At 43.0% G+C, this 17,408-nt stretch overlaps 1 protein-coding gene across 2 annotated transcripts in view; it reads left to right on the forward strand.

Moving 5' to 3' along the window:
* Nucleotides 1-17,408, forward strand: part of SCAI (suppressor of cancer cell invasion) — a 1,468,821-nt gene that overhangs the window by 410,428 nt on the left and 1,040,985 nt on the right. For both annotated transcript variants that reach the window (XM_073600351.1, XM_073600352.1), the window contains exon 5: nt 5,740-5,838. In XM_073600351.1, coding sequence (XP_073456452.1) covers nt 5,740-5,838 — 99 coding nt within the window. The remainder of the gene's footprint in view (nt 1-5,739; nt 5,839-17,408) is intronic.

Here is a 17,408-nt window from a genome sequence, read left to right on the forward strand (position 1 = left end):
ACTTGATCGGGAATAAACAAGGCTGCGAACTGTTAGTTGAAGTGGGGCGAGGGGCCGAATTTTGTGGAGCCGATCGTATCCAGGGTCACCCAGAAGACGACAGAGTTCATTGTCATTAAAATGCATGAACCACAAGATCTGCTTGTATCGTGTCCTGGTCATGGAAGCAGAGAACACGGGCATATGGTAAATTGGGTCAGTGGACCCATATGACCGCAACTCACTTTTTTTAGATATGCCCATGAGGAGAGAAGGCCTATAAAGGTCTTAAAATCAGAAACCGTAATAGGTTTCCATTCTCTGGCAAGGGTCAAATGGGGATTAACTGCGATGAATTGACCAGCATACAAATTGCTTTGGTCCACAGTAGACCTATAGAGATCTTCTGTGAAAAACAGTGAATAAGAATCAAGTGACGTAAAATCAACTGTTTCCACCTGAATTCTGGGTTGGCCAGTGAATGGGGGAAGTACGGGTGCTGCAGAAGTATTGGGCTCCCAATCAGGGTTGGCATATTTTGCAGGAAGGGCACTATGGGCACGACAGGTTTGTCTTTGTCTTCTTGGTGGCTGCGGCACAATACTTGTGCCAGCCACCGCACCAGCTTGAACTGCACTTATGGAACTTGCCAAGTCACCTCGTGCTTGCCAGTTCAGAAGGATGAGCGGCACTAGTACTGGCTCTCTGCTCCATACTAGAGCCCTGCGGTTCTTGCACCTCAACAACGGAAGAATGGGGTCGGGTATGCCTGACCCTAGCAGGGACCCTGCTCAGTCTGAGGCTGTGGAACTCTGTGTAAGTGGTACTGGTATAAGTGGTGAGTTAAAAACCAGAGTTAGAGTGAACAAGTCTTGCTTTTTGTTTGCTGGGTTGCATTTTTGGGGCTTTTCCTTTTAGTTTTTCAATCACCTTTTTCTGTCACTTTTTAACCACTTCAGCCCCGGACCATTATGCTGCCTAAGGACCAGAGGACTTTTTTCAATTTGGCACTGCGTCGCTTTAACTGCTAATTGCGCGGTCATGCAATGCTGTACCCAAACGAAATTTGCGTCCTTTTCTTCCCACAAATAGAGCTTTCTTTTGATGGTATTTGATCATCTCTGCCGTTTTTATTTTTTGCGCTATAAACGGAAAAAGACCGAAAATTTTGAAAAAAAATGATATTTTCTACTGTTTGTTATAAAAAAAAATCCAATAAACTCAATTTTAGTCATACGTTTAGGCCAAAATGTATTCGGCCACATGTCTTTGGTAAAAAAAAAAGTCAATAAGCGTATATTTATTGGTTTGCGCAAAAGTTATAGTGTCTACAAACTAGGGTACATTTTCTGGAATTTACACAGCTTTTAGTTTATGACTGCCTATGTCATTTCTTGAGGTGCATTGCATATTTTTTTTTTGTCCCAAGTGATTAAATAATGACAAAAAAAAAAAAAAATTACAAAAAGTTGTCACTAAATGATATATTGTGTGGGACTTTTTGGGACCCTAGCCGCGTACGGGGCCCCGAAAACCAATCACTACCTTCAAGATTTCTAAGGGCGTAAATTTTTGATTTCACTCCTCACTACCTATCACAGTTTTGAAGGCCATAAAATGCCCAGATGGCACAAACCCCCTCCCCCCCCCCCCAAATGACCCCATTTTGGAAAGTAGACACCCCAAGCTATTTGCTGAGAGGCATGTTGAGTCCATGGTATACTTTATATTTTGACACAAGTTGCGAGAAAGTGACAAATTTTTTTTTTTTTTTTGCACAAAGTTGTCACTAAATGATATATTGCTCACACAGGCCATGGGCATATGTGGAATTGCACCCCAAAATACATTTAGCTGCTTCTCCTGAGTATGGGGATACCACATGTGTAGGATTTTTTGGGAGCTTAGCCTCGTACGGGGCCCCGAAAACCAATCACTGCCTTCAGGATTTCTAAGGGTGTAAATTTTTGATTTCACTCTTCACTGCCTATCACAGTTTCGGAGGCCATGGAATGCCCAGGTGGCACAAAACCCCCCCAAATGACCCCATTTTGGAAAGTAGACACCCCAAGCTATTTGCTGAGAGGCATGGGGAGTATTTAGCAGCGCTCATTTGTTTTTGAAAATGAAGAAAGACAAGAAAAAACATTTTTTTTTTTCTTTTTTCAATTTTCAAAACTTTGTGACAAAAAGTGAGGTCTGCAAAATATTCACTATACCTCTCAGCAAATAGCTTGGGGTGTCTACTTTCCAAAATGGGGTCATTTGGGGGGTTTTGAACTGTCCTGGCATTTTATGCACAACATTTAGAAGCTTATGTCACACATCACCCACTCTTCTAACCGCTTGAAGACAAAGCCCTTTCTGACACTTTTTGTTTACATGAAAAAATCATTTTTTTTTGCAAGAAAATTACTTTGAACCCCCAAACATTATATATTTTTTTAAAGCAAATGCCCTACAGATTAAAATGGTGGGTTTTTCATTTTTTTTTTCACACATTATTTGCGCAGCGATTTTTCAAACGCATTTTTGGGGAAAAAACACACTTTTTTTAAATTTTAATGCACTAAAACACACTATATTGCCCAAATGTTTGATGAAATTAAAACTGCGCACAAACGTGCAGTGGCGACAAACTAAATACATTTTTAAAGGCCTTTACAGGTTACCACTTTAGATTTACAGAGGAGGTCTACTGCTAAAATCACTGCCCTCGATCTGACGCTTGCGGTGATACCTCACATGCATGGTGCTATTGCTCTTTACATTTGACGCCAGACCGACGCTTGCGTTCGCCTTTGCGCGAGAGCAGGGGGGGACAGGGGTGCTTTTTTTTTTTTTTTCTTATTTTTTTGCTTTTTTATCTTATTTTTAAACTGTTCCTTTCATTTTTTTTTTTTAATCATTTTTATTGTTATCTTAGGGAATGTAAATATCCCCTATGATAGCAATAGGTAGTGACAGGTACTCTTTTTTGAAAAAATTGGGGTCTATTAGACCCTAGATCTCTCCTCTGCCCTCAAAGCATCTGACCACACCAAGATCGGTGTGATAAAATGCTTTCCCAATTTCCCAATGGCGCTGTTTACATCCGGTGAAATCTAAGTCATGAAATGCTCGTAGCTTCCGGTTTCTTAGGCCATAGAGATGTTTGGAGCCACTCTGGTCTCTGATCAGCTCTATGGTCAGCTGGCTGAATCACGGGCTGCATTCTCAGGTTCCCTGTTGAGACAGGAGAGCCAGAGAAAAACACGGAACACGGTGGAGGGGGGGCATTCCCTCCCACTGCTTGTAAAAGCAGTCTAGAGGCTAATTAGCCACTAGGATTGCTTTTACATGAAAGCCGACCGCTGGCTGAAAAGAATGATACCAAGATAATACCTAAACCTGCAGGCATCATTCTGGTACAACCACTCAAAGTCGTGAATGGTGTACCTGAAGACAAAAAAATGGTTAACAATAAAACACAGTAAACGGTAAAGTATAAAAAATTGCATACCTGAAAAGCAAACATGATAAAACATAATTAGGACGGCTAAGATAGAACATGAAAGACACAGCGGAGGAGAGCAAAAAAAATCCCAAGAAATTCTTTAAGTATGTAAACAGTAAAAAAGGGAGGACAGACCATATTAGCCCCATAAAGAATGAGGAAGGACATCTGGTTACAAAGGATGGGGAGATGGCGAAGGTATTGAATTTATTCTTCTCCTCAGTCTTCACGAGTGAATCGGGGGGCTTCAGTAACCAAAACTGCAGTGTTTATCCTCATGACACAACAGAGGAAGCACCTCCATGGTTAACAGAGGACAGAATTAAAATTAGACTTGAGAAACTTAACATTAAAAAATCACCGGGACCAGATGGCTTGCATCCGAGGGTACTTAGGGAACTCAGTCAAGTGATTGCCAGACCGTTGTTCCTAATTTTTGCAATCATGCAATGCCAAGCTGCTGCTAACAAAGCAAACAGAATATTGGCATGCATTAAAAAGTGGATCAACTCCAGAGATAAAACGATAATTCTCCCACTCTACAAGACTCTGGTCCGGCCGCACCTGGAGTATGCTGTCCAGTTCTGGGCACCAGTCCTCAGGAAGGATGTACTGGAAATGGAGCGATTACAAAGAAGGGCAACAAAGCTAATAAAGGGTCTGGAGGATCTTAGTTATGAGGAAAGGTTGCGAGCACTGAACTTATTCTCTCTGGAGAAGAGACGCTTGAGAGGGGATATGATTTCAATATACAAATACCATACTGGTGACCCTTCAATAGAAATAAAACTTTTTCGCAGAAGAGAGTTTAACAAGACTCGCGGTCACTCATTAAAATTGACTGACGGGCACTGATGAGGTGGCATTGATGGGTACTGATGATGGGCACTAATATGCTGCACTGATAGGCGGCACTGATAGACACTGATAGGTGGCACTGATATGCAGCGACCGATGCACGGATGGGCATGGATGGGCACTGATAGGTGGCACTGGTGTACTGTTATGTATGGTACTGTTGAATGCCAATCAGTGGCAAACAATAATGCATGCCAATCAGTGATGCCCACTGTGGGCACTGATTGGCATCTATTGTGGGCACTGATTGGCATCCCTGATGGTCTAGGGTGGCATACCTGGTGGTGACATCCCTAGTGGTCCTAGTGGCGCCCCTGGTGGTCCAGTGTGGGCATCCTTGGGGCAGGGGGGGGGGGGGCTGCGCTGATAATCGATCTTCACAGACCCCCCTGTCAGAGGAGCAGCTGATTGGCTCTCCTCTTCTCGTGTCTGACAGACGCGAGTGAGGAAAAGCCGATCAGCGGCTCTTCCTGTTTACATCGTGATCAGCCATGATTGGACACGGCTGATTACGTGATAAAGCGTCTCCGTCAGAGACTCTTTACCTAGATGGGAGTTGCAGTGTGTCAGGCTGACACGCTGCAACAACGATCACCGTGTTGCGCGCCCCCGGGGGCACGCAGCGGCTTAATATCCTGATATCCTCATATGTCGTCTGGTCAGGATACTAAGACCACTTTGACGCCATCATTTTGCTATATGGCGAGCAGTAAGTGGTTAATCACTAATGCGAATATACTGCCAATTTTGATTTACAATTTGCCCAGTGCACTTTAATTAGAGACACGATCAATCAGATGATGGTGTTATGCTGCGTACACACGGTCGGAATTTCCGACAACAAATGTTCGATGTGAGCTTGTTGTCGGAAATTCTGACCGTGTGTAGGCTCCATCGGACATTTGCTGTCGAAATTTTCCGACACCAAATTTTGCTGTCGGAAATTCCGAGCGTGTGTAGACAATTCTGACGCACAAAATTCCACGCATGCTCTGAATCAAGCAGAAGAGTCACACTGGCTATTGAACTTCATTTTTCTCACCTCGTCGTATGTCTTGTACGTCAGCGCGTTCTTGACGATCGGAATTTCCGACAACATTTGTGCAACCGTGTGTATGCAAGACAAGTTTGAGCCAACATCTGTCGGAAATAAATCCACAGTTTTGTTGTCGGAATGTCCGATCATGTGTACTCGGCATTAGTGTGTTTTGTATATGCTAATCACAATTAGCAATCTCAATACTCAACATTTGATTCCTAGCGTTGCACTGTTTTCACTCTATTTAATTATATTACACATTTATAAAGGATTACTATATTTTTGCATGTTCACTTATGCAAAGTCATGTAGTGTTATCACTTATTTTAGTTATATCCCATAGCAAGAGCTTCTTTTTCCCCTACAGTCTTCGCACCTCAGAGACAAGCTACCTTAATGAAGCATTCTCATTCTACTCTGCTATTCGACAGCGTTCCTACTATTCTCAAGTCACCAAAGAGGACAGGTGAGATTTTGCTTAATAATTTCCTCTGCTTTGTACAGTCTTCAATTTTTGTAACCTAAATGTCAAAAGTGGTAGATCATGTTCAGCATGTGAGATCATTTCCCTCAAGGGGATGCTTTAAGCTTGCTTTCTTCTGTAATAATAATAGAAACGTTTTTATGCATCCAGTGGCATTCAGGTACATCATCACTTGCAAAATCTGTGGTGGAGTAAATTGATAAAAAAACCAAAAACCTATGTTTACACAAGTAACATTAAAGTTATCGGTATACATAAATATAAGACACATTTGTTTTTAAAAAAAAGTTATATCTTGCATGAACATTTTCTGTTCTTTGGTGCATTTAATAAAGGTAACATGGTGAGAAAACTACATAGGATGTAGTTTGCTTATGAAAATACTAGTTGCTTTCATGCCATGCTTATTTTCTGAGTTTTTGAGCCTATGTTCACACTTAAGCTGTTACCAGTGGTAAAATTCAGCCACAGCAAGAGAACCTCAAGAAACATGCAAATCGGGCCCATTCATATTTTTGCACTACATTGCAGGTTTAGGGAAACTGCATTTTGCTTTGCATTTTCTAATATAATAATTGCATTTCAAAGATGTTACATTACAAAAGCCGTTAGTTCCGGTTTGAGAATGCCAATCTTGATGTTACAACATAAACATTACAAAAAAATTTCTTTTTTTTTTTTTTTGACAGCCAGGATTGCTCTTTATTGAAATACAGTATCTCACAAAAGTGAGTAACACCCCTCACATTTTTTTAAATTTATTATATCTTTTCTTGTGACAACACTCAAGAAATTACACTTTGCTACAGTGTAAAATAGTGAGTGTACAGCCTATATAACATTGTGAATTTGCTGTCCCTTCAAAATAACTCAACACACAGCCATTAATGTCTAAACCTCTGGCAAAAAAGTGAGTACACCCTTAAATAAAAATGTCCAAATTGGGCCCAATTAGTCATTTTGCCTCCCCTGTGTCATGTGACTCGTTAGCGTTACAAGGTCTCAGATGTGAATGGGGAGCAGGTGTTTTAAATTTGGTGTTATTGCTCTCACTCTCTCATACTGGTCACTGGAAGGTCAACATGGCACCTCATGGCAAAACACTCTATGAGGATCTGAAAAAAAGAATTGTTGCTCTACATAAAGATGGCCTAAGCTATAAGAAGATTGCCAAGACCCTGAAACTGAGCTGCAGCATGGTGGCCAAGACCATACAATGGTTTAACAGGACAGGTTCCACTCAGAACAGGCCTTGCCATGGTCGACCAAAGACGTTGAGTGCATGTGCTCAGCGTCACATCCGGAGGTTGTCTTTGGGAAATAGACATATGCGTGCTGCCAGCATTGCTGCAAAGGTTGAAGGGGTGGGGGCTCAGCCTGTCGGTGCTCAAACCATACTGGAACCATGTCCTGTGGTCTGATGAGACCAAGATAAACTTATTTGGTTCAGATGGTGTCAAGCATGTGTGGCGGCAACCAGGTGAGGAGTACAAAGACAAGTGTGTCTTGCCTACAGTCAAGCATGAAGGTGGGAATGTCATGGTCTTGGGCTGCATTAGTGCTGCCAGCACTGGGGAGCTACAGTTCATTGAGGGAACCATGAATGCCAACATGTACTTCGAACATAACGACCCCAAACACTCCTCCATGATGACCACTGCCTTGCTAAAGAAGCTGAGGGTAAAGTTGATAGACTGGCCAAGCATGTCTCCAGGCCTAAACCCTATTGAGCATCTGTGGGGCATCCTCAAACGGAAGGTGGTGGAGCGCAAGGTCCCTAACATCCACCAGCTCCGCAATGTCGTCATGGAGGAGTGGAAGAGGACTCCAGTGGCGCTATGGTGAACGCCATGCCCAAGAGGGTTAAGGCAGTGCTGGAAAATGGTGGCCACACAAAATATTGACACTTTGGGCCCAATTTGGACATTTTGACCTAGGGGTGTACTCACTTTTGTTGCCAGCGGTTTGGACATTAATGGTTGTGTGCGCTTATTTTGAGGGGACAGCAAATTTACACTGTTATACAAGCTGTACACTCACTACTTTTTTTTTTAACATAAAGTTTATTTAAAGTGCAAAATCAAATATACATAACCAAGTTACAGTACACTCACTACTTTACATTGTAGCAAAGTGTCATTTCTTCAGTGTTGTCACATGAAAACGTATAATAAAATATTTACAAAACCGTGAGGGGTGTACTAACTTTTGTGAGATACTGTAATGGCATAATGACAGCAAATTGTATGCCAATTATTGGCAACATAGTGAGGCATTAGTAATTAAACGTAATCTGCAGGGAGTTCAGAACTGGTTAGAGTAGCTTACTAGGAACACAAGAAAAAACAAAAACAAAATAAATAGGGGACCCTCGCAGAAGATTTACAGTGAAAACTCAAGGTTAATGCAGCTAGTAAACGTGAAAAGAAAATGCTTATTGTGTCGTCTATAGATTTGAGACCTTGTCATATTTCCTAGGGCAGTCCCTATTCATGTATGTCAATTTATACAACACTGCATTAATAGAAAGCTATTTTTTAGGCCATTATAGGGGGCTGGGGAGGTTCATTTACTAAGTACTTCTTTCTTAGAATAATATAGTATGTAAGAAATCAGTATTTTAGTGTAGCGAGGCAATCTGTTCATCTTTCTGGATGCCCAACAATGCAAGCTCAGAAGAGATTGGGAGGTACATTTGTAGACGGTCTTGATACATGCAAATGCTTCTGCCCAGAACTGTCCCAGAACTGTGCCACTCTGGGACAAGTCCAAAACTTGATAATGGGTTCCACCACCCGAGTGATAGCATGGACATTCGGGAGACCTTTGTGGATAAATTCTGTGCAGTCTGAGAGACATGTAATATACTGTATTATATGCAAACATTTGTTTATCGTACATCACAGGACACAGAGCTCCATAATAATGACTATGTGGGTTATATGCCTACCTTTAGGTGATTGGACACTGGCAACCAATAGTAAGATGGTTCCTCCCATATAACCCCTCCTATACTGGAAGCACCTCAGTTTTTTCGCCAGTGTCTTAAAGGTGATGGTCATGGCTGTTGTAGCTCTTCAATTTTCTTCAAAGATGTCCCACTGAGGACATCATAATCGGATCCATTCGGATGGCATAACAAAAGCTAAAGTGAATGGTACCCAAACCTCGGTTCAAGAACGAGGTATTGCTTGTAATGTGTCCTATATAGGCGCTGGACCCTTGTTAAGTTGGTATTCCTGGTCAATCTTGCCCAAGGTAAAACCAGAAAGGGTGCTTTACAGGTCCAGGGGTGTGGACCCCAAAATATGGGGGACCCGGTCCCTGAAGGCCTTTAGAGGTGCTACCCGCCGTGATGGGGGAAGATTGGGCCTAGTAAAACAGGCCGTGCTGCTTGAGATGGTGAGTACTCCCTTTGGGAATTTACTATATATATATATATATATATATATATATATATATATATATATATATATATATATATATATATATATATTCCCTCTGAAACTTGCTGGTAAACCTTGAAACCTGTGTCTTACAGATGCCTGGTATGGCGCGTGTTTTGATCAGGCGTGCGACGCTGCTGTGCGCGTCACGGATGCGCCGCGTGCGTCAGGACGGCACATGTGGCGGGCATGCCGCTGATCACGCTGATGCGCGCGCTCACTCTCTAGCTAAGGCTTTATAGGGATGGAGCTCCTGGCATGCGCGTGGACAACACAGAGCGATATTTGGGCACGTGAGTCTGCAGGTCTTGGACACAGTGGTGACAGGTTGAAGGCTGGTTGTAGTTTGTGGGGAGTACTCCTTTTCTTCCTCATGTGTAAGCAATGTCTTCCAGAAAACGAGGTATAGGGAACAAGGCTAGCACAGGGGTAAGAGTACCTCCTTTAAAAACAGGAGACCAACCCCATGCTGATGCAGCCTCAGTTTCTCCTGAGAGACCTGCCTCCGCTTTTGTTACAAAGGATGATTTGGCATCTGCCTTAGTGGGCCTTGAGGGCAAAATAGCTGGCATGATTGCCTCTGTAACACAGGGGGGGAGGAAGCGTAATAGATCTCCCTCCCCTGAGCCTGGGCCTAATGGAGAGTCACTAGAGCACCAGGACTCTTATAGCCAGATGGGTCCAGGTGATCTGGAACCAGAATGGGCAGAGGATTTGGAAGAGGTGGTCATAAAAGACCGAGAGGAAGGAGAGGCTGAAGGATCCTCGGCTGAGGACTCTGGCTCTGAAGAGCCAGTTTCAGCCTCCCATTCTCAAAAATTGTTTATCCAATCTCTAATTGAGGTGGTACGAATTGGGTTTAAGTTACCCCCAGTTCAGGAGTCTGCACTCTCCTGTTTTACTTTGGGATCTTTGCGACCTCAGCAAATTTCCCAAGCGTTCCCTTTGCATCCGTTACTGGAGCAGGTGGTTTACGCAGACTGGGAGCACCCTGACAGGATATACTTACCTCCAAAAAGGTTTTCTGTCTTCTATCCTATGGAGGATAAGTTTAAGAAGAAATGGGGCACACCTTTGGTGGACGCTGCCATATCTTCTGTAAATAAAAGTTTAACCTGTCCAGTGGATAATGCCCAGTTATTCAAGGATCCAGCTGATAAAAAGCTAGAGTCCTTATTAAAGGCCTCCTTTTCAGTGGCTGGTGCAGCAGTTCAGCCAGCAGTTGCAGCTATTGGGATTTGCCAATCACTAAAGGATTGCTTTAAAAGGTTGGTAAAGAACATACCTTGCCAGGAGGAATCTGCAGAGGAGTTATCGGAGATTCCTTATGCCTTATGTTTTGCAGTAGACGCATTGAAGGACTCAATCCAACAGATGTCTCGTTTTGCGTTACTGTCAATCCATATGCGCAGAGTCTTGTGGCTAAAGAACTGGTCTGCTGAGACGCCATGTAAAAGGCTACTCGCAGCTTTTCCATTCCATGGAGAGCGCTTGTTTGGTGAAGATCTGGATAAATATATCCAAAAGATCTCTGGAGGAAAGAGTGCCCTACTCCCTATTAAAAAGAAGGGGAAGCAACCCTCTTATAAAATTCCCAATGCTCCAGGACCTAGTGCTTCTTCCCCTAAGCGGTATCGACGACCTCAGCCGTCTGGGTTTAAAGGACCCCAGGGTCAGAAGAAACCCTGGACCCAAAAGACACCCAAGCCCAACTCCAAGTCTACCTTGTGAAGGGGCGCCCCCGCTCTCACGGGTGGGGGGCAGAATTCGGCTGTTTGGGGATGCCTGGGAAGAACTAGTTTGAGACAGATGGGTCATTTCCACTGTAAAATACGGTTATAGAATAGAGTTTCAGGAATTCCCCCCAAATCGGTTTCTGTACTCAAGGATTCCATCGGATCCAAAGAAAAGAAGATGCCTATTACTAGCTTTACAGCATCTGCTGATGCAGGGGGTAATTGTAAAGGTTCCGCACGAGGAAAGGTTCAAAGGGTTTTACTCAAACCTATTCACTGTGCCGAAGCCAAATGGGGAGGTAAGGCCCATTTTGGACCTCAAAGCTCTCAACGTCTTTATAGACGTTAGATCGTTCCGCATGGAGTCGGTTCGTTCGATAATAAAATCCCTGAGAAAGGGAGACTATTTAGCGTCCATAGATATCAAGGACGCGTACCTTCATGTGTCAATCTTCGGTCCACATCAGTGGTTCCTACGCTTCGCTGTAGAAGGCAGTCATTTTCAATTTGTGGCAATAACATTCGGTCTGGCCACAGCCCCCAGGGTTTTCACAAAGATTCTGGCCCGGTGTTGGCTTCCCTAAGGTCTCAGAAGGTCTCCATAGTGGGATACCTGGGCGATCTTCTCCTAAGGGATTGCTCTTGCTCCATGCTGATTCAAAACGTGTCAAGAACAGTACGGGTTTTACAACGCCTAAGTTGGATTCTAAATTTGGACAAGTCAGCTCTTTTTCTGACCTAAGCCTTGGTGTATCTGTTTCTGGTCTTGGACACTGCCCAAGAAAAGGTTTTTCTGCCCCCCTTAAAGGTCGCCTTCATAGTGGAACTTGTCCAGAAGGTGAAAAAAGAACTAACACCATCTATTTGGCTATGTATGAGGTTACTGGGCAAGATGATGTCATCCTTCAGCGCAGTGCCATATGCACAGTTCCACTCCAGAGTGTTCCAGAACAGTATTCTAAAGGCCTGGAACAAGTCGGCTCTAACCTTGGATCAACCGATGGTTCTATCTCCACAGGTACTATGGAACCTTTCTTGGTGGTTAAGAACCAGCAATTGAAAAAGAGGGAAATCTTTCCCACCAGTAGCCTGGAAAGTTGTAACTACAGACGCCAGTTTTCTCGGCTGGGGAGCAGTCCTAGAGGAGGCGTCTGTTCAGGGAGTATGGTCCCAGACAGAAAGGACCCTGCCCATCAATCTATTGGAGATTCGGGCAGCTCGTCTGGCTCTGCGATTCTGGACATCCAGATTGCGGGGTCTTCCTGTCAGAGTCCAGTCCGACAACTCCACGGTGGTGGCATATATCAACCACGAGGGAGATACCAGGAGTCGGGCAGCCCAGAGAGAGGTAAACCATATATTGACTTGGGCAGAAAAACATGTGCCGTTCCTTTCGGCAGTGTTTATCCAGGGGGTGGACAATTGGCAGGCAGATTTCCTAAGTCGCCAGAAATTGTTGCCAGGGGAATGGTCCCTGCACCCCGAGGTTTTTCTACAGATCTGCCAATACTGGGGGACCCCAGATGGCATCCAGATTCAATGCCAAGCTGGACAGGTTTGTCTCCAGGACCAGGGACCGCTTGCTGTCGGGATAGATGCATTAATAGTTCCTTGGGATCAGTATTATGATATATGCCTTTCTCCCGATCCAAATTCTGTCGCACTTATTACGCAGAATACAGGAGGAGCAAAAACCAGTGATCCTGGTACTCGGAGATTGTGAAGTTGGCAGTAGGGGACCCATTGGTCCTTCCATGCCGTCCAGACCTGTTGTCTCAAGGACCCATATTCCATCCTTCTTTACGGTTGCTGAATTTGATGGCTTGGCTATTGAGACCAGACTGTTGAAAGACCGTGGTATTATGGGTTCAGTCTTGTCTACCTTGATAAAGGTTAGAAAGTCGGTTTCTAGAGCTATCTATTATAGAGTCTGGAAGTCGTACATTTCTTGGTGTGAGGAGAGGAAATGGAACCCTCGTAGGTATACGAGTGGAAGTGTTCTTGCCTTTCTTCAAGCAGGAGTAGACTTGCAGCTTGCTTTAGGGACAATTAAAGGACAGATTTCGGCCTTATCGTTTTTTTTTTCCAAAGACCAATTGCATCCCATTCTTTGGCGCAAACCTTTTGTCAAAGGAGTAACACACCTGAGGCCGCCGGTTAAACCACCTTTTATGTCCCTGGGACTTAAATTTGGTACTGTCAGCCTTACAGAGTCAACCATTTGAACCTATTAGGCATATTCCTTTTGTCCTATTGACCAGAAAATTCGTTTTTTTGGTGGCTATAACATCGGCTAGAAGGGTGTCAGAATTGACCGCCCTTTCTTGCAAAGAACCTTTTATGATTCTTCATCAGGACAGAGTGGTCATGCGCCCTTGTCCGGATTTTTTACCGAAGGTAGTTTCCAAATTTCATTTGAATCAGGATATCATTTTACCTTCCTTTTTTCCAAACCCTAAGCCCCGGTTCACACAGGGGCAGGACGACTTCCACAGCGACTTGAAAAACGACTTCTGTATAGTCTATAAGTCTATGCAAGTCGCCTCAAGTCGCCCCCAAAGTAGTACAGGAGCCTTTTTTCTAAGTCGGAGCGATTTGCGTCGCTCCTATTAGAACGGTTCCATTGTACAGAACGGGAGGCGACTTGTCAGGTGGCTAGGCCGCCTGACAAGTCGCCCCTGTGTGAACCGCCACTAAGACTAGGGAGGAAAGGTCGCTTCACTCACTGGATGTGGTGAGGGCGATCAAAGTTTACTTGAAAATGTCTAGTCCCTTTCGGAAGATTGACTGTTTTTTTTGTCTTGCCTGAGGGTCCTAAAAAAGGACAGCCGGCAACAAGTTCAACTATATCCAGGTGGATTTGTCAGACTATTATCAAGGCGTATGGATTAAAGTGCAGGGTTCCACCTTGGGATTTAAAAGCACACTCCCACTAGAGGAATTAGTGCATCATGGGCAGTACGCCAGCAAGTGTCTATGGCTCAGGTTTGCAAAACGGCTGCTTGGTCTTCAGTTCATACGTTCACCAGGTTCTACCAGGTGGATGTGAGATCTCAAAGGGAGCTGTCTTTGTCCACAGCGTGTTGCAGGCAGCTTTATAGTCTCAGGCCCGTTGGGCTTAGGGATAATGTGTCCCCCCCCCTCAGATGCATTGCTTTAGGACATCCCACATAGTCATTATTATGGTGCTCTGTGCCCCGTGATGTACGATAAAGAAAAATGGATTTTTAAAACAGCTTACCTGTAAAATCCTTTTCTTGAAATACATCAGGGGACACAGAGGTCCCTCCCCTCTTTCTGGGATCGTCATTGCTTGCTACAAATCTGAGGTGCTTCCGGTATAGGAGTGGTTATATGGGAGTAACCGTCTTACTATTGGTTGCCAGTGTCCAATCACCTAAAGGTAAGCGTATAACCCACATAGTCATTATTATGGTGCTCTGTGTCCCGTGATGTACTTCAAGAAAAGGATTTTACAGGTAAGCTGTTTTAAAAATCCATTTTTTGCATTAATCAATTTATTTTGCAAAGAAATACATGTCACATGATACATGATACATGCAAATGCTTCTGCCCAGAACTGTGCCACTCTAGGACACGTCCAAATGTGATAATAGGTTCCACCACCCGAGTGATAGCATGGACATTCGGGAGACCTTTGTAGATAAATTCTGTGCAGTCTGAGAGACGTGTAATATACTGTATACTATGCAAACATTTTGCAATAATCAATTTATTTTGCAAAGAAATAACCAACCTAAAGCTATCCTCCAAAACATTCCTCCCAGGACTCCCTGTCCAGAGTTGAAATATCCCTTCTCCACTGCACCCACAACCTGTCCATTTTAGGAGACTCCACACTGAGGAGAGCAGGATAGGGTTAAGACAGGGGTTTAGAGAGGGAGTCATGAAAGAGAAGGTCCTCTATCGGGTGAACCTTTGTAATACATAGCTTAATATTGTATAAAAAGCTTTCAATAATGATGATTGATTGTGAGACGAATTTCCTTAATTATGTCTGAGTCAGCTTAAATCAAACTGTGTGTTTTATTGTACACACATAAACTTGGAAAAAACTTACAAAAATAGTACATTCATATTCAGAATTAGTGTTTCATATATGCAAAAAAATGTTCAAATATAGTTCATTTGTTTCAAAGATCTAAAAAGAGTTGCTTTTCCTTTGTCTTGGCTTTCTTAAAGATGGCCGATTAACTTCTTGTATCCTGAAAGAAATTCTGTATGCATAGAAGAGAGAGCTGTGTGTCTTGAAAAGGGAGATGTGTGTAGCTTGGAAGCTGGATGTAGCAAGAGAAAAAAAGCTATTTTGCTTCTGCTTATATGAACTCAGGCTTTTCAAATTCGCGCCCAAACACAAATCCCTCCCATACACTCCCCTTTCTCCTCCTTCCTTAGAGTGGGGGCTAGAGTAGATATACAAGCTCTTTAACATCTGCTTTAACTTTAACAAACCTTCTAAACATGAAACAGGATATGTGTGAGAGAGACTATCAGACCACTTAAAAAATATACCTCTTCCAAAACAGAATATCGGTTACATAGAAATATGTTAAAACCATACATATAATATTTACAAAATCCATCAAAATCCTGACAGGTTCTAGACTTGCAGCCTCCGTTAGTGAGTCGCCATCTGAAAGTTATTAACTCAAAGTCTGCCATTCATACAATTGTAGAGAACGCTTATTCTTTATATAGAGCCAATTAAAATTTAGATATTAAGAATATAACAACCTTCAAATAAGGAGGAGTAGGGAATTGCGATTGTGCCGCATGATTCAATTGATGGTAATAAAAGTACATACATCTAGGCAATCTTTATTTAGAGGAAAGATCCAGGAAAGTTAATAAAGTACCTGTGTGCATAATGTCTCTAAGTCCTTTCCATAACAGACCCACACCTGGGGGTCCGGCAGCAATCTGAAATGGCATAAAGTATTATCCCACAGAGGGTGATACAGGGACCACTGATTAGGTTGCATAAAACGGTCCCTAGCTACAGTCCGGACTCAAATCGTAACTCTAGTAGGGTATGGAAGGGAAGCATATGCCCTAGGTCCTCTATACACCAAGTTGCTTTGTTCCAGAAGTGCTGCTTCTGGACAGATTTGCTGCATTTTAGATTGTGTAAACCACCATCTAACTGTAACCAGGATGGCTGCCCAATAATAGACAACAGCTTAGGTAGTGCCAGACCTCCACAACGCACCAGTAATTGGAGGGTAGACTTTGCCAAGCGAGAGAGGGAACCCTTCCCAGAGGAAGGAGCTAACAAAAAGGTCAACCTCCCTGAAAAAGGAACCAGCTATCCAAATAGGGCAATTTTGTAAAACATAGTTACGTTTAGGGAGATAAATAATTTTAAGTAATTTATGCGGCCCAACAGTTTCAGTAGAAAAGAAGATATATGTGAAGCGCTTCCCTTCTTGCAAAGCTAAAGAAATACTAGGTAATATAAACACTAACTAAAAAATTAATATAAGTGTTAAATATAGCACAATTAATATTGCATGAACCACAATAATAGAATAGAACATATATATATATATATATATATATATATATATATATATATATATATATATATATATATATATATATATATATATATATATATTATCAAATAAAGTCCATATATCCAGTGAGATCTTCTATAAACAAATGCTGTCCACACACAATCCTGCGCTGATAGATAACAAATGAGTAAATGACACCAGGTGGACCCTCCACCAGTCACACTATGCGCTCACCTCCCAGAAAGGCCCCCAATTAGGCCAAGTAGCACCTTCCCCTTTTGGGTCTCAATCCAGTGTCCTCTAAGCTCCCAACAGTGGGCTCCTGCGAGCATGGTCTCTCATAGATGTTGGCAACATAAGGGTAAAAAAGGACCTAGCATAGTGTAAAACAAAATTTATTTAAAACACAAGCAAGCTATACAACTCACATTTAGTAATGCACTAGCCCTGGTGCATACAGGTTGGGGTCAAAAAATAGTCTGCTTGTCATCGGCCCTGTTGCCCTCATGGGTGATCGTGTACTTCCTACAATGACGCAATAGCGTCACAAGCCCCGCCCTGATGCGTTTTGTCACTCACATATGACTTTATCAAAGGGTATGAGCCTGTAGTCATCACGCTAGTATTTATACTAAAAAATCAATTAAAAACGGGCAGACGCTGTGGCCATTTTCCTGTGGTTCACCGCGGCCATTTTACTGGTGATTTTGCTGGGAAAAACAAGAGGCCAAAATTCATTGTCTATGCTTTTACATAGAGGTGGCCATTTTCTAGGAGACCGTCATGGCCATTTTACTAGTGATATTCTAATAAATCATCCTTCATAGGAACTA

This window comes from Aquarana catesbeiana, linkage group LG09, assembly GCF_042186555.1.
Source record: "Aquarana catesbeiana isolate 2022-GZ linkage group LG09, ASM4218655v1, whole genome shotgun sequence".
Classification (NCBI taxonomy): Eukaryota; Metazoa; Chordata; class Amphibia; order Anura; family Ranidae; genus Aquarana; species Aquarana catesbeiana.